The sequence below is a fragment of the Rhinatrema bivittatum genome, chromosome 5 (assembly GCF_901001135.1).
Source record: "Rhinatrema bivittatum chromosome 5, aRhiBiv1.1, whole genome shotgun sequence".
Classification (NCBI taxonomy): domain Eukaryota; kingdom Metazoa; phylum Chordata; class Amphibia; order Gymnophiona; family Rhinatrematidae; genus Rhinatrema; species Rhinatrema bivittatum.
In genome coordinates, this window is record NC_042619.1 from 214,259,141 (window position 1) to 214,281,496 (window position 22,356).

At 39.1% G+C, this 22,356-nt stretch overlaps 1 protein-coding gene across 8 annotated transcripts in view; it reads left to right on the forward strand.

Moving 5' to 3' along the window:
• The window catches only part of CASK (calcium/calmodulin dependent serine protein kinase), a 1,033,919-nt gene that overhangs the window by 896,036 nt on the left and 115,527 nt on the right, over positions 1-22,356 (forward strand). For 3 of the 8 annotated variants that reach the window (XM_029603127.1, XM_029603129.1, XM_029603135.1), the window contains 4 exons: positions 9,987-10,072; positions 14,828-14,896; positions 16,026-16,094; positions 18,822-18,857. In XM_029603127.1, the coding sequence (XP_029458987.1) occupies positions 9,987-10,072; positions 14,828-14,896; positions 16,026-16,094; positions 18,822-18,857 (260 nt within the window). The remainder of the gene's footprint in view (positions 1-9,986; positions 10,073-14,827; positions 14,897-16,025; positions 16,095-18,821; positions 18,858-22,356) is intronic. The other 5 variants (XM_029603128.1, XM_029603132.1, XM_029603131.1 and 2 more) reach the window with 3 other exon arrangements.

Here is a 22,356-nt window from a genome sequence, read left to right on the forward strand (position 1 = left end):
GTCCATCAAAATTAATTCTGATATTTTCCTAGAAAAATGTCACATTTTTCCATAGATTTTTTCCTGGTTTTGTTCTTTTCATAATAAACCCTGATAAATTCCCAGGAAAAATAATAAAAAATGAAAGGTAAAAATGAAGGTCCCTAGTGTTAAGCACCATGCCATTTTTTATGACACTTATTGCCAGGAAGACAAGAACACTTAGATTTTTATTGAAAGCATAATTTTTTATTGAACAAGATAAGTATTCTTGGGAGATGCTGATGCCATGCCTCTGACAAACAGACCACCAGCATCTCATTGTATACAGGAAGTGATCCATCTTTTATAGATAACATACAAAATTGTGGAAGATTCTAGTGTCAACAGCATGATAAGATCATCCCTAGCTACTCCTGAGTATTTCTCTAAGGTGGGGCCCATTTACCATCATTTTTTAGGTAGTCTTTTGTTCTGTTAGAATCTTGCTGATCAAGGTAATTAACACATCTGTGGCTGTGTTTATAGAAACCCCTGAGAAAGATTGCCTCTGTAGTGTCCATATAGCCTGAAGTTCCCGCCGTTGGTTTCTGTTTTGTTTGACCCTATGATTAGGCGTCACCTTATGGAACCAGCTTGACTGCCTGCACAGATATCCTGGGAATTCTGCAAGTCATGCTCAGCAAGTCACTTTGAGGTCACATAGGCTAAGAGAGCAGAGAATGCTGGGGTGGTTACCATTCTCCATGTTGGTTTTCTGTTCAGGCACACTCATCACTAGTCTTAGATTGTTTCCAGGTTCACATTCATCCAAAGATATGACAATCTCAAGAACTGCCTATATTCTTGTTTTACTCCTCAAGAAGGATTGCAATAATACTGGGTTTTTTTTTTGTTTTTTTTAATTTTTTATTTATTGCTTTTTAAGATACATCCAAGTATTCACTTGTTAAGGAAATATTTGGGTACAATTAAGGTAATTCACACAAAATGAAAATTATTCATTGTCTAATACAATTTAACTACATTGTACTCAATTAATAAAGGGAACCTGGGAGAGCTGGTAACGAGGAGCATTATACAAAGAAATAATAAACTATAAACTATTGTAACGCTTTGATTACCTCCACCTTATGTATTCACATACACCTAAACAGTAAGTTTAAGTGGGGTTGGTGTGAGAGTCGAGAAAGGACCTTAACTGGGAAGGTTCTAGAAAAATATATCTCTGTTCCCCACTCTTAACATGACACTTACAGGGAAATTGTAACTTAAAAGTTCCTCCCAACTGGAGGACTTCCGGTCTCATATTAAGAAATAATTTTCTGCGCTGTTGTGTCTATTTAACTAGACCTGGGTAGCACCATATATTTTGCCCAAAGAATAAAACATGATTATTACGAAAAAAATGTTTAAAGACATTGTTCTTATCCATTAAAAAAGCAAAAGAAACTAATAATGGTCTCCTATAAGAAACCACCATCTCTTGTGAGGATTTCAAAAGGGCTGTTATATCTGGCAAAGGTATATCTTCCACATTGCTTTGATTAGGATTAGAATCAACAGGAAACAGGCTTTGGTAATTACAGGCTTAATTTCATCTGGAATTTTCAATACCTGAGATACATATAATTTAAACAAATCTACTGGAGAAATGTTTCTAAATACAGGAAAATTAATGAACCTCAAATTATGAGCTCTTAAATTATTTTCTATTCTTTCCAGTCTTTTATTAGCTTCTATTTCTGACTGTATTAGCAATAATACTGTTCTGATGATGATGATTCCACTGGCCTTCCATCAGACTCCTCTTCACAGAAGTACGTCTCCACTAGAGGATAGCATGTCCTGTTTTTGTCCAAAAGATGACAAAAATAGTCATTTTACTTTTCAAGAGGAGGCAGAACTAAGAAAAAATGTTTTGTATACTAATATATATTCAATCCCTAAAACAAGTAGTGGCTATTCCAGTCCATAGGGTACTACAAGAGTTCCAAACCACAATATAGCAAACACCCTTGTCTACATTATCAGTAGCAAGAAAGTTGGATCGCAATTATAAAGTTCAAACTTGTCCTCATCATCAAAAAGTACAACTCCCCTTGAGTCTCTTATAGTGGAATTAGCTTTGAAAAGAACACAGAGGTCCAAAATGCATTTTGATACCTCTCTGGGGAAAGATTTATTTATTTATTCAAAGTTATTCTGCAAAGTTACTGGACACAATGTCAAAAAAGGTTTTCGGATTAACTATGTTAACATCTAACACCTGACCATTAAGTACACAAGGTACAATACATGTATAACTTACTCCAAAAGTTACAAGATATGACCTAGCAGCTTCCTTTAGATACCATGGTCCGCAAGAAGTGAAGGAATGTAGAAAGCATCTAATTGGATCAATTTATGATACTTACGATATTTGCCCCATAACAGTAACACTTTCTGTTTGGACCAAAAGGCTAGCATGGCTGCAAGCTTCAGATCTTCATCAATATGTTTACAAGAAACCCGCTGATGCTCCATGCACCAGGGATTATCTTTTTGGAGACAAAGTGAAAGAAACGGTAGACCTTATTAAAGAGCACATCAGGAACAGGTTTCTGCCTGCCGCTTCATGAAAATGTTGCATCCACTCAATGAGAAAATAATTGGTTAAATAATATCATTCAATTTTTTAATACTGTTATATCAAACACTTTACAAAATGTATACACTTTACAAAATTTATAACAAACCTAACTATACAATAAAAACTATCTAAATCACACATACCATCACACATTCATGCTTCATTAAAAATATAAAATCTCAGAAATGCAAAGTATCTGAAATATGTAAACATGGTCCATATTGTGAATAAATGTCCCAAAAATTGGTTAACTCGATTTCTAAACAGTATCCTCACTACATATGTTACTCCCATATACTTCTTCTAACTCTTCTACAATGTTCTCTTATAGGCCACTCTTCTGTCAGTGACGTTCTATACCATGTTCCCCTATGAAGGCTGTACTGCAATGTCATTCCTCTACAATACTCTCCTATGAAGACTCTTCTAGCATGTCATCCGACAAAGAATTCTTTGTTTCGCCCTCCATTAAACGGGCTTCTTCAAGGAGATGTTCAATATGACACCTCTATAACATAAACTACATAAACAAAAAGTTATCACTTACACCAAGAAACTATTCGTCTATATCACATTTACACCAACCTTCTTTACATAGACTCTTTATCTTCGTTTACAAAACTCATTTGCCGATTCCATCCATCCTACTGTTCTATAAATGCTGAGCCTTCAGACTCTATTCACTTTAAAATTTGTCAACTGTTGGACAAACTGAAAATGTTGGACATATGATGGCAACAGTCGTTACCCTTTTTGCACATCTCAGTGTAAGACAGGCATGGTATCAAGTGAAGTCTCTCTGAAACTGACACTTACAACCACTTTCCCAAAAAATGAATATAGTTCAACCTACTCGTCCTATCTCTGGCTTGGTGGATAGAGCCTGAAAATCTGCCAACAGGTCATGTATTTTGCCAACCTCAGTTTCAAATTAAAATAACCACAGATGCATCCCTTGGTCTCCACAAGAACGATTACTCTACATAAATCACCTAGAATTGAGAGCAATTCAACCCTTGGCCAAAAGTAGTGTTTATCCAGATAGACAACCAAGTACTGATGTTCCTTATCAATAAACAAGGGAGGAGCAGGCTTTTTCAATCTATGTCAAGAGGCATGCAAGATATGGAAATGGGAAATTTCCCAAGGGATATGGCTGATAGCCAACTATCTTTCTGGAAGCCAAAACCAGAGAGTGGTCATGATTGCCAGCTACAACCACACGAATAGTCTGGACCGTTGGGTAGCACAGAATTGTTTCAATTTTCGGGTACTTCGTAGATAGATCTCTTTGCAACCCCATCAAACAAAGTTCACATCTGCTGCTCCGGGAGGCCACCAAGGAGTGAGAGATGCCTTTTTAATCCCATGGAATTGTGGATTTCTTTATGTTCCTTCCAATTCCACTTATAGCCATGACAATTCAAAAATTGAATATAATGAATTTGATTGCCTTTTTTTGGCCACATCAAATTTGTTTTCCATGGTTTCAATGCCTAGCTGTTTGGCAACCATTAATATTAAAAATATTCCCATCCCTGGAATTTTTATCCCAGCCTTCGTTATTAGTTCTGACTGGCATGGTTATTGAAAGTCAACTAGTTTCTTCTATGCACTTGCCTCTTACAGTAAGTAGGGTTGTTTTAGCATCAAGAGAATGCTTTACCAGAAGATCTTGTAACTTTTTAAATGGCAAAGATTTTCCATCTGGTGCCCACAAGGAAATCATGACCCCCATTTGTGTGCTGTTCCCCTGTTATTTCAATATCTCTTAAGTCTCTCTGACTTAGGATTGAAAACTAACTTAGGAATTCCTCCTGAATTATAATGGTACCATCTCCCAGCAACCTAGAGTTGCCAGATTCATGAAAAGCCTAAACCAGTTAAAAATCCTCCTATTCCTTGGGATCTAAATATAGTTCTCATTCAATTCATGTAAGATCCAGTTCAGCCTCTAGTGCCAGCAGAATTAAAATTCCTTTCTTAAAAGGTTTTGTTTTCGATGGCTGTAATTCTGCCCACATAGTATGTGAGCTGCAAGCACTAGTCTCATATTCTCCATATACCCAAATTTTCTATAACAGAATAGTTTTGAAAATTCATCCTAAATTTCTACCAGAAGTCATCTCACAATTTCATTTAAATCAATCCATTGTTTAGCCAATGGATTTTTCAAAAGCATGTGTCAGTAAGGATGAAGTGGCTCTTTATACCTTTGACTGCAGAAGAGGTTTATTCTACTTGGAGAGAACAAAGTCCTACAGAAGATCTTCACATCTATTCATCTCCTTTAACCCAGTCAACAGAGGTATTCCATGTGGATTTTTGGTTGCATTTCTTATTGTTATAATCAAACAGGACAGCAAAATCAAAGGAAGGTGAAAGTCCATCAAGCTAGAACTATAGTACCTTCCTTAACCCATCTTTGCTATGCTTCCATAGACGATATCTGCAAGACTGCCACTTTGCAGGGCCAGTGCAAAGGTATTAGACGCCCTAGGCAAAACTTCAGCTATTCATCCTACATCCTCCAGCAGCATTCCTCTTTGGGTTTTTTTTCTCCCCTACCAGACCTGACCCCAAGAGCATTCCTCTTCCTATTTTCCCCCCAGTCCCAGGAGCATTCTTCCTCTTTTCCCCCCAGTCCTAGCTAGGAGCACTCTTCTTCCTGTCCCCACCCCCTCCAGACCCAGGAGCATTCCTCTTCCTGCTTCCCCCTCTTCCATCACCCTGGTTATGCTGAGAAAACGATGGAAGTGTTTTCGACAACTCCTGCCACCAAAGGTAAAGTCCTGGGATTGTGGCTAGCGGTTTCAGCACTGCCATGAAGCCAGGTTGTGGTGCCACTGAAAGCCGCCACTGTCAGAGAGAGCCAACTGAGCGAAGGAGGTAGAGGGAGCACATTGACAAGTTCCTGCTGCTACAACAAGGCGTGGGCCCCAGTCAGAGCCGAACTGATTCAGTCCTGCTACTGCTGCCCCCAAAACTGTAGTTCTCTAGGTCAGTGCTTCTCAACCCAGTCCTCGGGATACATCTTGCCAATCAGATTTTTTAAGATATCCACAGTGAATATGTATGAGAGAGATTTCCATACAATGAAAACAGTGCATGCAAATCTATCTCATGCATATTCATTATGGATGTCCTGAAAACCTGACTGCTTAGATGTGCCCTGAGGACTAGTTTGAGAAGCACTGCTCTAGGTGGCCACCTAGTGCTTCCATTGACACTGTCACCTAGTCTTCTATCTATATCTTCACTGTTCATTACTGTTTAAAAAAAAACTCTTCACATCAAGACAGCAGCTTTGACAAACAAGTTCTTAAAAGCTCTCCCACCACCATCTAACAAAACACAGGTTACATGTTCTATATCTGATGTAAAAAAAAAAATAACAGATACTTACATGTAACCCTCAGCTTGGAAGTCCCCACTTTTGTGTCTGATTACTGTCCTACTTGGCCATAAAAGAGCAAAATGTACTTACCTGCAACAGGTGTTCTCCATGGACAGTGGATAAATCAGCCATACAATCTCACTCTCCTCTCTGTAGATTTGAAGGTCAGCTTGGTCCCAAAGGTTAGAACACTCGCGCAGCAGCAGCTGCACAGAAACACCCATGCACGCTCAGAAAAGCTTGCTTTTCCGTTTTGGCGCCATCAGGTGACATTACTCCTCTTGTATGGCTGATTTGTCCTTCTCTTTACAGAGAGCACCTGTTATAGGTAAGCAGTTTTATTTTCTTTATAGTTCCTAAACCAGAAGCTAAAACTGAAATGACCCAACTTCCTCCATAGCTAGACCAAAGCTTTCTCAATGCCATTTTCAAGAAAATGGCCTTCCTTTAGGGGTTTCACCCAATGGGATGATATGATTAATTTAAATATTCATAGTGATATCGCCCAATATATCCGTTAACAAATCAATATTCCAGTATTAATATTTCATATTTATATTGGTATTTCCCATTATCTGTAAATGATCTGAAAGATTCAATTATGTTAAAAACACATAAATATTAAACCCATATATTTGTTTTACAAGAGTGACACAAAATCAATATCTTTATATATCTATTTAGGGGCTAAATCCCTATATAATATCCCACATGTTTCTTTGGCATGATCACTTCTATGTTCTGCTTTGATTGATTCATTGCCAATAAATTTAACATACCAAAATGTTCCTCGATTAAATGTGCGGCCATAAAGTATTTATTAACACTAGATACTCAACAAAACTGCTTCAACCAAGTGTAACACTCATTACAATTCACACACAACACTGGTATACTTCTGGAAGAATCCAAAAAATATATATATGTAGCTATCAACCCGACCTCATACACATTAACAAGAGCGTTAAAACATACTGCTCTTGGTGCTATGCATACTATGCTGTGGAAGTCGTGAGACAGAAGTGATATATTAAATACAACTCAACAAAGCCCCTGAAGAAGCAAAAAAAGAAACGCGAGCCGCGTCTAGTTGTTTGCTTTACTCCGGTGTTCCGGTACAGAGCTTATGACATTCAGCTGTACACAGAAATAACAAGTGTTATTCAAGATAAGTACTTCCTACGGTATTTTATATTTTCTCTCAAAGAGTTAAACAAAAAAAATTAAAAAATTAGAAAAGGAGAAAAATGAGAAAACAATGCAAAATGCAACGCAAGTAAGCTTACAACCAATGACCAATGATTATAACCACAATACACATAAGCTTTCCAATATATGTGGTAATTAACACCAAGAGCAGTATGTTTTAACGCTCTTGTTAATGTGTATGACGTCGGGTTGATAGCTACATATATATATATTTTTTGGATTCTTCCAGAAGTATACCAGTGTTGTGTGTGAATTGCCATAAAGTATTTGACATCAATCTTCCTAATTGCTTTGGTATTTTGAAATTTCCCCCTCAGCTGTGTGGATTCAGTTTGTTGCAGAATGGGAGAGATTCTGTTGAATGAATTAGATTAATAGTGGATTTTAAATTTTAAAAGCATGGGTTCCTGAAAGAAGAAACTAAAAGTTTATGTGAACTGTTGTATTAAAAGTAATGATAAAACACAAGTTCAAGTATTTAGATTTTAAATTTAAAATTAAAATAGAAGCATTTCAGTCAGAATCGAATGTTTGTAATCTTGACTCTACATCTAAATCAGAATGTAAGAAGATGACTGACAAATATCATTACATGAAATGCTGAATATCTTTAAATTAGCAGAAGAATGCTTAATTGAAAATAGGCATAGTCTTATTTTCCACTGTTAAACCCAATAAACAAAAGGTTAGATGATATATTTATATCATTGTCTATATTTCAAGAAATATAACCTACTTGAATAGGAATGGTCTGCACTGAAAATGAATTTGGTGGTAGACTTGGATGGCTAGAGGACAATGGAGAATGGAGTTATTTACTTAAAGATTTTTGTGATACAATGCAACAGGAAATATCAATGTATTTAGACAACAGTATCTCAATAGAAGTAAATTTGTCAGTCTGGGAAGCATTTATAATGTTAAGGAGTTATCCTGTTAGCATATCAGTCTGCTCATAAAATGTAATTCCTGGACAAGATAAAAGCTTTAGAAGGTAAAGTAGACAATTGAAAAAGAATATATGAGTCACTGACCCTCTCATTTGATTAAGTAATTATGCAGGATTAGGCATGAGTACAAGATATATGATATTAAAGTGGTGGAATAAATAATTTTGTAATCTTAGAACATGAAAATGGAAAAATAGAAGTGGACCTGTTCTGGCATAGATACAAAATAAAATTGTATAGAGAAAAATATTCCCAAGTTAAGAGAATAGTATAGTTTAGTAACACTGTTTATGATCTGTTTGAGATCAACAAGTTTTTAAAAATTATAAAGAATTGTATAAATCCAAATGTAATATGGAAATACCAGTTGAAATGGAGGCTTCTTTGCAATAACAAATCCTCTGTGCTTATTCTATGTTTGCTTGAGTTCTGCTACTGTTTTTGCCTCCACTTTTTCTACTATGAGGCCATTTTATGCATCCACCATCCTTTCCATGAAAAAAATATTTTCTGTTACTCCGGAGTCTCTCCACTTGGAGCCTCACATCATAGTCTCTTGTTCTAGAATGTCCTTTCCACTAAAAAAGGCTTGATTTAATTATCTTTTAAATATGATAATTTTTCTGTCATTATAGCCACCACGCTCCCCCTGTCACCTCACATCTCTCCTCTCCTTTGGGAAGACGACACCCCCTTTTTCCTCTAACCTCTCACACCTCCTCTTTACAATAGCCAACACTAGGCTCTTTCCTACCTTTTTCACCCTAGCTCCTTCCTTTCCATTTATAAAACTGAAGAATTTGCTCATTTGCAGCCCCACTTGTATATAATCCCTTCCCCTCACACCTTTCTCTCTTCCTCCCCTACTCAAATTTTTTATTCTCTCCTTCCCTTGCCCCTCTTTATTCTCCCTTGACTCTGTTATAAATTGTAATGTTATAACTACATTATATAATACTATCATTATATATCTATTTATATTTTATAAATTGTTTTGCTGTTATTGCATTTAACCGTTTTTAATGTAAAGTTTTCTCAGTTGTTTTCTTACTGTTTTATGTAAAACGCAATTGCGGATTTTGTTCTATGTACACCGACGTGATATCTCTGAGCGGCGGTATATAAAAACCAATAATAAATAAATAAATAATAAATAAATTAAATTTGCTTCTTGTCTTAATGATCCAAGAATTACGATTCTATTGTTGACTAAAGTTGTTAAATTACACCCTTTGGTTTTGTGAATTCATGTGTGTGGTGAATTCTGTGTTTTGAGTGATATCACTGAGAATAAATAAATTGTATCATCCTGTTTTGCCACACTCCTGAGGGAAAAGTATTTTGCTTGAAACCATATTGGGGAAGCCTTGATATGGCTGTGGAGATTGAATTTTTTTGTTAGTTTTTATCTTACCTGGGAGCAATAAAGTTGTTAGGTTTCTTTTTTTTTTATTATTATTATTTATCCTTGGTCCTCTTGTACTTGGTGTATGACTTTTTTTTTTTTTAATTCTCTTAAGTTGGGTACCACCAGGGATTTTCTTCCCTGTTACTCATGGTATTTAACCAAATAAGTTGTATGGAAGTGGGAAGGTGTGCACCATAATTTGTTTGCCTTTTTGAAAACCAGGAAGGTTGGCAGCTCTGTTATGCTTTAAAATATTCCTTTCATGGCAGTGTTAGAGCTAATGCTCATTTATACACTACAGTCTCCTTTCAAGTTTGCCTTCGATTTTTGTTGTTGTAGTTATAGCCATTGTTTCTAATGACCTGTAATGTTTCTCACTTTACTTACCAATACCTGTTGTTAACTCCTCAGGAACACTCCATGTAGGTGATGAAATCCGAGAAATAAATGGAATCAGTGTAGCAAATCAAACAGTGGAACAACTTCAAAAGATGCTAGTAAGTGTGTATGTGTGAAATGTGTTGTTTTTGTTTTTCCAATTTCTAAGTATCCCCAAGAGAGGGTGTGGATACTACACCAACTAGAAGCTGGAAACTTGCCTGTAAAGAGCAGTTGCATTTTGATAGAAGCATGGTGGTATTTTATAAGACTGTTTTCAGAAATCTTTTCTGTCACTCATGCCAGTAAGGGATGATGAGTATTGCAGTAACCAGTATTGTATGGAAGGTGAAGCATACCTGTTGAGTTCATAGTGGTTTGTCCTGACTCTGAAGGATGTTGAATCTGGCCCTACAGATATATGTGGGAAGCTGAAGGGAACAGAGGAGAGGAAAGTAAGTCTGGATTTAGGCATAGACAACTGCCTAGGGCAACATATATGCAGGCCAAAGAGGCGCCTGCTTCTGCTTTCTTTAGGGCCATGTGCCAACACAGCTTCAAAGGGGCACAGCCATGTCAGGTGTGTACTCGTCTTCTCCCTCAATATTACTTAATTTCCCACACCCACCCCCCACTTCCCTTATTTTCTGTTAATTAAACCGTGATTGAAGCTCTGTCACAACATTATTCACAATGAAGATCTTTATTTGGATGGATATGGTCACAGCATAGGTCAGTTTACATAACAAAAATTAAACCATTAAACATGTTATGCAATTCCTATAGGGTGACCAGGGCCAGTGCAAGGGTATTAGGCACCCTAGGCGAACCTTCTGCCTTGTGCCTGCCCCCCCCTCCCCCCCCCCCCCGGTCACGCCACCCTCCCAGGGCCAAAACCCACCTGCACCTTGGCTGGTTGTTACCCTCCCCTCCCCCATCCCCTGCGGTCTCCAATGCCCTGTGCTTTGCTCCTCTTTGCCGCGAGCGGGATAGGCTCCACTCACGGCCCCACATGGCTGCTCTTTGGCATACCCTAATGTTTGTCGCCCGAGGCGACCACCTAGTTCGCCTAATGGGACACGCCGGCCCTGAGGGGTGAGTTTGCAGTTCATAAAAGCTCAAAGCTCAGTATGTATCATAATACAATATTTTAGCATTGGAGGCACAGGGCGGTCAAAGCCTCCAATTACGTCTTGGTCTGTAGCAAGAGTAGGACTCCCTTATTCAGGAAAGCAGCCCAAGTATTGAGGGAGTGAGCAGGCTAAGCCCAGCTACCAAATCCGAAGACTTGACAGGCGACACGACTAGACTCTTACCCACCCATGCAACGCATTGGCAGGAATTACCACTTAGTAATCAATGCCTGACCAGCTTTCAAAATAGTACTTGCTGTGCACGCTAAGAGTGGTCAACCCTGCCACAAGCCCATAGTAGTGACATCTTGCTTGTCATGAGCTCTCCACCAACCTAGCTGCGGCTATATCCTAATATCTTAATGCTGACTATAGCAGTAGGGACGTTCATGACACAGTGCCCCATCTTGGTAGAGCCACCCAATCACCCTAAACTTACAGTATGTTGCAGAGAGGTAACCAGATCCCATCCACAAATGGATAAGCATAGTGCCACAAGGCACCTAAATACATGCTTGCCCAAATTCTGCAAGGCCCCTGGCCTGTGCATCATCCACCCAACATTAGTGATGCTGCTGCAGGGAGGGGAGGAGCCCGGGTGTCATCACCCCATTTGACTGCTGCAGGGAAGCCCTTAACTCGTGCCACCTGACTTGTAAGCTAGGTCAAGCTGCCGCAATCCTCCCACAATGAAGGTAGGCCCTTGGCAGCTGCACAAGTTCTGAGCAAAGCATGTATTCACTATATGAGATGCATGCAAAGTACTCCTGTCCTGGAAAGCCTCTGTGGTAGAACAGCCACAGTCTTAAGCATGAGGTGGCAAGAGCTCTAGGACTGTGGGAGGACATCTTAGCCATGAAATTTCAGGCTGAGAGACTAGAATGCATGTTGGAAGGCTTGAGATGCATTGATACATCTTCCATGTATTTGCATTGTTTTCCAAGATCTCTTAACACCTGCCTAGCCACCCTAGAGTGTAGATTAATCGTAGTTGAAACGGTCCATAGGAATGACTACGGGCAAGTGTCATGCCCTGGATTAGCATCCCAAGATACTAAGCAGAGATGGAGAGCAATAAGGGGATGGGTGGAAGAGTATAAACAGTGATGTAGGGTATCCCAATGTAGTGCTTATTGAAAATGCTATTGCAGAAGGAGGAAAACCAGTCAGAATCATGGAACTTGATGACAGGCCTATGCTTTTCTTAGTTGTCATATGTCCCGATCAATTTGCATCCCAATATGCATGGTGAGAACACAGTGAACCAAGACAATGATAAGAAGCAATACTGGTGTATAGCACAAACGCTGTACCATGCTGTAGCATTATGGTTCTGGAAGGATGTTGTAGCAAGAAAAGAAGGCTGCCTGCCTGGCATCATGTAACAAATTGGAAAACCACAGTCTTGGGGGGAGAAGAAAAATGTCACCAAGGCAAAAACCCATTTTGATAAGAAAATGTGAAATGGCTATGCCAAATTATGTATTTTGCAGGACAACTCTGCCCAAACTGCACAGTGATGGGTCTAAAGACCTTGCAGTAAGAAATGTGATTACTATTATATAGTACAAGGTTGGAAGAGCCACAGGTTCTGCAGGAAGATCTTAAAACTAATTTCAGCAAATGCAGAGAGATTGGAAGGCATGATGGAAATATGGTGGTAAGCTCACACTAACCAAACTTTAAATTCACCTGACGGAATGAGGAGCTTGACCAAAATGTATCGCCATTGCTACACAAGCTATGTGTAGCCACCATGAAGTTACTCACCCACTGAAGAACTGTCCTGCCTGAAAAAAAACAACAAACCATTTACTGAGGCAACAGAAGGCCAAGTGATACATGTGCTACTGGCAGGGGCGAATCCACAGACATGGGAGGTGTCCAGTTGGCTTAAACTAGCTGAAGAATGTGAAAACGATGACACGCAGAAAATGCTAGACCGCAATGCAAGATGGGAGAGTAACTTTCAAGGTAGGGGAAATTAAGTGCATAGAACCAGTCTATAATTATAGTATACTGCACCTCACTGTCAGTAAGCTTGGCCTGAACTTTGAACTTCATAATGCAAGCTGCATGTATGCCCAAATAACACATGGCTTCCATCGACCAAGGCCCAGATTTGGAACACTGCCTCTCTGCCATGAGGAAAAAATTCCTAATACACAGGTGCTAAAGCTGTAAACTCCAGTAAAACAGTATTACTTCTACCAAGTTCCTCTAAGCTAACCTTCCTACACTAAAGACTAGACTATGAATGTAGGCACCCCAAACCTGGATACACCCACAGGAATGAATAAATGAAAGAAGAGGTAATTCAGCCCACAATAGAACCACTGCCTCCCTAGCAATGTCATAACAGTGGCGATTGGGGCCTGAGGTCAATCAGTCGTTAGCCGAAGCCACAGCTCATGGAAGATAAAATGAGTACTTGACAAAACACACTATATGTACCCAGAATGTTGGGCTAAAATGCTGACTGAGGTACATCCGACAAGCTATAGCTTGCTGCCTTCATTCGCGAGAATACCATTGTAACTCAGAATGAGACAATGACAGGGGCACAAAAGGATGGACGTAATCTTTGCAGAGACGAGAGAGCCACAATAGTTTACCAACTCGCAGAGTTGCAATCCATTAAATTGGGGCTTGGGTATCAGATGCCCAAATGCAACAATTAACTTACAGCCAGAGGATGCAATTCAGTCTCAGAAGATCGCCACGTACAGGGACACAGACGTGTGTGTTCTATCTGTAGGCCAAGCGACACATGCTCTACAGTCAGAAGAAAGCTGAGCCCAGTAATAGATGACTAGATGTTATAAGTGACCTGCTAAAAGGAAAGACAGAAAGACACAGTCAAAACTCGCTGCACAAAACAGATGATTGTGGATTCCCATATCTCATCATGCACGGATAACTTGACACGCATAACTGCAAAGCACAATGACACCAGCACTACTTTCACAGGAAAGCAGCAGAAAACGTGTACTTGAATGCAAAAAAGGGATTGGTCACAAAAAGCAGATGGTCAAGGAATTAGAGATACGGTCAAGTGCACGAGCCAGTCCTGACTTAAATTGAACTCATTGTCCCTCCCACCAGCCTCTGCACATCTCTCTAACCCAGAGACAGAGCACCTCCACGGTTGTAATCTCTTCCCCCCCCCTCCCCCCCCCAACCTGGGATGGGGGCGGGGAGCGGCTCCTCTACCATGGCACTCTGTCTATAGCTGACAAATTCTTAAATCCAGCCCTGGAGGCAAGGAAAACATAGGGAGCAAAAAGGAGCTTTATTCCAGGTCCTGTCCCTTGGCCCCTTCCACGGCTGTCTGTTTTTAATGAGGTGGAAGGGATAAGTTTAGCTTTTGCATTAAGGTTGACATTATTACAGTATATTCACAGAAACACACATCTGTCAATGAAATGATATAATTTGTGTATTGTTAAAAATCATTTATTTCATAGCATTATAGAGTGAAAAAATGAAATAGTTTGCTGACTGCTGTCTAGACAGATGTACCTTGTTTTCTGTAAAGCATTTCACACATGGGGAAACAGCCTTCAGATAGAAATTACTTCGTTCAGATTTGTGATTTAAGTGTGCTGAGTCACTTTATTTTAAGAGGGAATGATCATCTGCAGCACACTAGCACTTGTTCTTCACTCATGCTTTAACAGTTTCCTCAGCACTTATTTTTGACATTTTAATTATTGAAGAAAGCTCCTCTTCTTTCTCTAGAGGGAAATGCGAGGGAGTATCACGTTCAAGATTGTGCCGAGCTACCGCACTCAGTCTTCGTCGTGTGAGGTAATGAATTGGTTGGAGCCATGCAACTAACTGCCTGCTGATGATGGCTGGGTGTTATGGCTTTCTGCCTGTGCCATTAGACCAATGCACACCAATTTTATGACGAAGATAACGGAACAGTGGGAATAGGCCCTGCCTAGGCCCCACCTTCTTATGCCTCTCATGCACATCTTCTGCGGCCCTCCCTATCCACGAATCTGTGCAAGCTAAGCTTTCTTTGCTCATAATTCAACAAGTGCAGCAATTATTGATTTGATTTAAAACATCCTAACAGAGAATAATGGCCACACCTGGTCCTTTATAGTTCATAGAACATAAACTTTCAGTTTTTATAAAGTGTAAATGTGTTGTCACTTGTTGGCTGTAGGTTACTGAAAGAGGGTTTGTATAAAATGAAAATTTTCTATAAAATGGAAATTTATAGAGAAAAATAATACTTTCTTCAGATATATTTGACTAGACCAGTCAGTAGTTATGCATTTGATAGTTTTATGAGAAAGAAAGCTGTAATTATTAATAGTGACAGATTACATTTTGAAGCTAGTGCAGCTAATGGCTTGAAATGTTAACAGGCTTTTGGAAACCATACTGGTTCTTTCAAGGCCCTTTCTCGAGTAAAGCATAGACTTAAAACTCTGCTCCTAGGCACTCATGCTGTATGAAATCCTCACTGGAAGTAACTCTGAAAGATTGTTTCCTCCACAAGCACCGTACAGGTTCCTCCCATGTGCATTCAGATACATTTCTTACATGCATATTGTGAGGAGACATGTACAAACAGAGCAGGAGGCAATGCAGTCTAAGAATACTGTGTGTGCCGGCAGTAGCCCTGCCAGTCTCAATTAAATCAGTAAGCTTTTCTAAGATGAATATTGTGTTTAAGTGTCTGGAGCTCCTCTGGGTGGCGTCTGTCAGAACTACATGAACAGATTCAAGCAAAGCTCTATTGGATGTTGGCTAAACATTCCAATAGTACTTTGTTTGAAAGTTGTCTTCAGAATTGTAAGATTTGTGTTGTGGATCAAAATACTGATTTATACGCTTGTGGTTGAACTTGTTCATGTAAATATGCAGTAAATGTGTTCCTTTGCTAGTGTTGTATGTTAATGAACCTTGTGTCTTATTACAGAGAGATTCCCCCTCTACATCCAGACAGTCCCCAGCTAATGGTCATAGCAGCATTAACAATTCCGTTTCGGTAAGACTACCAGTTACACGCGCACACAGAAAAAAAAAATTACAACAATGTTCGCATTTTCTGATGCTCACCCATTACTGTTCTAACATAGGTTCAGTGGAAAATTGTATTCTGATCGTACAGGCCTACTATAGACATTTTTTAAACTCACCATGCATTCATTTAAGGAACCTTCACTGTGAAGGAAGTCCAATATTTTAAAGGTTTTACATTTTCTTGACTTTACAGCTGGTTAATTGTTTATGATTATAAGTTATGATTATAGGGTTAGCTCCTTGTTCAAAGCTCAGTAAAAACTCAAAGCTTTATGTTATCCGTATTTTGAGAGACCAAGCTTTTACAAACATGGATCCCAAAGCTTGAAACTCAATGGAGCACGCTTCATTTTGCAAGAGGGGAAGATCCAAGCGCATGCATTGTTTCCGCTATCTTGAGTTAAGGAATTGGTGTGTGCCCCCCCTGCTGCTGTTGTACTGCATTGCCCATGTTTTCATGAAGCATCAGCTTGGCCTGGAGAGGCAAACCCTACTGTAACATTCAAAGCAAGCAAACTGCACTTCAGCACATCCCTTTTCCCATGACATCTTTAACACAAAGCATTTGCTGCCCAGTTCGCTGCTCTCCTTTGAAGATGTAGTGAAAACTCGATTACAGAATGTTTTTCTCATTTGTTTGAAATATTTGTGGCTGCACACTTTTAGGAATTTTTTTTTTCCTGTGCCATCACAACACCCTTTTCATCTGTAGTAAGATTGAAATGGCTGACAAACAAGTCTGGTAATATTTATGTTCACCTTGGAAACAATTTTCATATTTTCCTGTGCAAGCAAATCAGATTACCCAATGCTTGTAATTTGTTTCATTAGTCCATCTTTATAGTGAACTTTGATTTTGACAATGTATTAATGATTGATTTTATTTATAAGAGCACTTCTGTCTTAGACGTAGATTTTTTTTCCATTTTCCCTGAAATTTGGTGCACATGTTGCCAATCCCAGTCCCTGTTGCCTAGTTAATGATTTTTTTGTTGTTGAAGGGCAACAATCCTAAATTATTCAACTTGAAAAAAAAAATTATTCCATGTTTTCTCACCCTTGTCTAGGCTTGGTATGGTTTTAAATGGATATCACTGCAGAATGAGCTATAAATTTTATAACCATCCTTTGCACCACCCCCAGTAAGATTTTAATTTACAACAGCTACCAGCAGCAGTTTCAGATTTTAAATTCTGGGATTTTCCAGAGATTCGGGCTTAAAAATCCAGGTTAGGTGCAGATTTTTTTTAAATATTTAGGACCCAGAGGTTTGAATGTTGATATGACCTGAACAGCAGATGTATATTTAGGATTATTTATCACCCTGGGTATAAATTTCTGCAGCAAAGGTACTGAGCAATTGAATGTAAGGTATTTGTAAATTTGCAGTGTGTTGAACTTGCAGTGATTCATTATGCCAGCAGTCATAACACCATGCAATCACTGTGAACATCAATATGGGCCTTGATACCAATCATGCAGATGTTCAATGCACTCTAGTATTGTTATGGAAACACTAAAGAAAACATTTAAAAATTGAAATTTTAATTTTAGAAATAGTCACGTGATCCCATTATAACAACAGCAAGAGAGTCAATGTTATGGGAACTCAGCATCCTTTTGCATCGCACATGGTTTCTGTAATGTCCTTGAAGTATGCAAGGTTGTAATTTATACATGCTCTAGCAATTAACCTGATTCTTTTAGGAGCTAATGACATTAGTCAGTGGCTTCCTGGTATGAGCTCCTGGAAAGAGTTGACTTGAGCGTTGTATTCCATGGCACTAACAGTTTTCATTCAGGGTGTCACTTTAGAAACAAGAAGTGCAGGGCTGGCTCAGTGGCAGCACTGCTCACACCTTATGTGGAGGATTTCTGGTTCCTAGATAAGGTCTTTCATACCTCAGATAGGCTGGGACTGGGGATGCTGCAAAAGTGGCATTCACAGCCTCTGGGGGCGAGGAGGGGAGCGAGATGGAATTATCAGTCAGACAACACCCAGTGGCTGGATTCAGCACCAAAAATACAGGAGCAAGTCCTGTTATATGGCTTCCAGTCTCAGGACCATTGCTGCACTAACCACACTAGGAAAAGTGGAAGGAGGGGGGGGGGGTGTCTATGCAAATAGGAGGAAAATTACCGGGTAGTTGTGATGAAGGCTTATGGTACCAAGATCCCAGCCCTGGTTTATACAAATCTGAAAGAAGAAGGGAGAAACTGTTGAGCCAAAAAAACAAACAAACTGCAAAGTACAGAATTGCACTGTTATCCACATTAGGTTGATGGTAGCTGCATATCCCTGTGGTCAGACTCCGAAAGCTGCTCTTCCATAATAGGTGGCACTGTTTCCGTTTCTGGACACGATACGCACAGCCACTGGGCACTACAGATATTTTTCAAATCATTTGTGGCAGCTTTTGTGTTGAAGATGCTGAACTGTTTATCAAAGCAAACTTTCTATCTGCTTAGACTGATCTGCTTTTTTTCAGCTTGCTGCTAACACAGCCTGGGCTTGACTTTCTGTATTAAATAAGCATTTTGTGATGAGATGGAACATTGTATTGTATTCACAGTTTAAACAAAATTGTTACCTTTTGCTATTGTATGATAATTGTGCAAGAAAATGAAAGAAAATGTTGCAGTGTTAAAGAAGTGAAATGAAACACTCTCCTGGGTTGGCTTTATTCTGCAGGACTTGCCATCAACTACCCAACCAAAAGGAAGACAGGTGAATAGAACCCCCCCCCCCCCCCCCCGAGACATTTTACTAATGGTCATCCCCTTTGTTTTTACATCCCATACTCCTTTGTATATGCTAGTATTAACATTAAAGCTTTCCATTTTCCTGTACGTGTTAAAGCAGCAGTGCCCCCCACATTCAGATATGAAGAAGGCTTGCAATGGTCTTATAGCCCTCTTGCTCAGTAGTCCACTGAATCTGTTGTTCAAGTCTTTTTCATAATTAGTAGACAAAACATCATTAAGAATAAATTTGGAAGACCGGTTTTAATGTCAGCCATTGCATATCCCACAGCTGCTCATTTATCGTTGTGCCTCTCCTCCTGCAGAATGCAGTGTGAGTTTTTTCTGACTAAATAGCAAAGATGCGGAGAGTGTTCTGGGTACCTATTGCAGGTACTCTGGGCAGAAACTGAAGGAAAAAAGAGAATCCCAGAGCTTAAGTGGAATGGGAAAGAAATGGTAAATGAAAAAGTATTCAAAGGTAAGAAGTACAGTAAGCTGTGCTGGCAGAGGAGGATGACGATTTAACGCCCTTCATTGATAGATCTCCAGGAAGCACTGCTGCTTTAATGCAATGGCCAGTATAATTTCATCCTGCCATTTTGTGCTGCCCATCCCTTCCGTTAATCTCATCTAAGTTTTCTGTACTATCAAAAACCGTGTAGAAAACCCCAGAAGTAAAATGTGAATTTCCACAATGACTATTCTTTCTTTAAAGTTGATATTCTGTTTAATTTAGTATTTTTATTCCACCTTTGGTAGCTAGTCAGCCACTTCAAAGCAGGTTGCATAATTGATGGTTGGGCCCAAATAGAAGCACTTCATTAAAATACATTTCAGGCAAATTTGCATGCATTGTGATGGGTCAATACAGCATATGAAAAACAGAGCAAATTATTTTTAACCTAATAGTTAACTTCCTGTGTCCATAGTCAGATTATAGGTATTAGATTATGGACAATTAATGCAGGACTAATTTATATCTAGCGAGCAGATTTAGAATCCTTGCAGTCTGTATACATTGTAGTGTGATTCATGCAGGTTTTATGTGAATTGATGGTATTGATTTCTTGTAAGTATGGGGGAAATGTGTTCCGGATGGTGAAACAATTCTACCCCTACCTACAACCAAATGATCTCAAAATAGTCATGCAAGCAGGGATACTCGTACACAGACTACTGGAGTTTAGTCTGCACAAACAAACCAACTACAAATCTGAAATATGGCTGCCAGAACTGTCATGGAAGGGCCCAAGAAATGGGAACATACCTACCCCTTTTAATCTCCCAACATTGGCTTCACATACTTATTTGAGAAGTTAAAAAGATATCAGCCATGGAAGATTCTTTGCTCAAGCCATAAACAACAACTTGCCACTCTAGCAATAAAAATTCTCTGATTAAATAAAACTGGAACCCTCCCAAATGGAGCACCAGAACTATAGAAACAGAGAAACGTGATGGAAGAAAGAGAACATGTAGCCTATTTAGTGTGCCCTTCCACACCAACGGGGAGTCTAGGATGACTCCCTAGGCTCTTTATCTTGTGTTGTGGATATAGGGCAATATCATCTAGAATGAGTGGGGTTCATTATCAGGTCATGATGATTTGTAGATCTGTAAGATCTCCATTTTGACTCTATTATAAGTCAGTTGCTGGTTATCAACATCTCCTTAAGACATTTCTCCAGGGCTGCTGTTGCTTTTTCCCCAGATGTTGACATAGATGTACACTTTGAGCCCATGTTTTCTAATGATAATTGCAAGACACATGATATATATACATTGAATAGGATCAGTGACAGTGGAGAAACTTGGAGTACACCCATTTTAGTGGCCAAGGTTTTGGAGGTATTTGTGTTCCAGATTATTTCTTGGGTTCTGCCAGTGAGAAAGGATTCTCTTTTCCCCCGAATCCTACTGTAAGTGTGTTTGTTAGTTCCTTAAGCATGATTTGATGATCAGCCATGCTGAATACAGCAGAAAGATTGAGGAGGATCAGGAAACTTGAAGTTCCATGATCCATCAGTAGTTGTATGTCATCTAGTAGAGAAACTAGGACAGCATCTGTACTATATGCTATATGGAATTCTGATTGGGTTCAGTCTGAGTCTACTGTTGGTCTCTTCTAGCAACATAGTAGATAACAGAAGAAAAAGTCCCAATTGGTGCATCCAGTCTGCCCAGCAATTTTATTTATATATTTATTTTATATTTTACAGTGATAACTGCAACTCTGTGCAAGTTACCCCATTGTCTTCTGCAGGTTAGCCCAGTTAACACACATTACCTGTTTTCTTTATTTCCATCCTTTATCGTCTAGGGATCCTCTGTTTATCCCACTTTTTTTATTCCATTACTGCTCTTCTCTTCACTACCTCTTCCGGCAGAACATTCCATGCATCCACCAATCTTTCCATTAAGTATTTTCTGACATTGTTCCTAAGTCTACCCCCTTGGAGTTTCATATCATGATACTACTCACTGTCATCTCTCAGTCAACCAATTTGTAATCCATTCCATCACCTTGGGACTTATTACCAGGCTTTTCATTTTGTTAATGAGCCTCTTATGTGGCACAGTATCAAAACCTTTGCTAAATCCAGATAAATCATATCAAGTGATTGTACTTGATCTAATTCTCAAGTCACCCAACTGAAAAAAATCAGATTAGTTTGACATGACCTTCCTCTAATAAAACCATGTTGCCTTGGATCCTGCAATCCACTGGATTGTAGATAGTTCACTATCCTTTCTTTCAGAAGAGTCCATTAATTTTCCTAACAGAAAGTTAAGACTAATTTCCAACAGCCTCTCTGCTGCCATTTTTGTGAAGCGGAACTACAACTTGCCGCACTACTCCCATTTCAAAAGATATATTGAACAGGTCTTTCAGTGAACCCAACAGCACCTCTCTGACTTCTCTTAGTGTTGTGAGACATATCCCATCAAACTCCATGGTCATGTCAACTTTGTTTTGTTTGTTCCACCCAAAAACACTCTTCTGTAAATGAAGCGGTAACTACCTCACTCCTATCTGTACTCTTGCCAACCAGCAATTATCCTCCCCCTCCGTCTTCTTTAGTGAACACCAAGCTGAAGTATTTAATATTTCAGCTTTTTCCTCATCTTTCTCCACACAATAACACTTATCTCCTTTCAATCTTAGAATACCACCTCTGGCTTTCTTCCTTTCTCAGATATCAGAAAAATATTTTTTCACCTCGCTTTTACCTCTTTGGCACACCTTTCTTCCACTCAAGCTTTGGCCTTCCTGATTTTTCTCATCTCCTTCATCTTCACCAGATATTCTTCCCTATGTTCTTTTTTGAGATCCTTTGTACTTTTTGAATGCTGATCTTTTTGCCTTTATTTTGTCAGCCACCTCTTACCTTTATTTATCTTTCTTACATAAAATTTTGTTGCCTTTATGAAAGCTCCTTTTAATTTGGCCCACTGTAGTATTTTAACTGTTTAGTAATCAC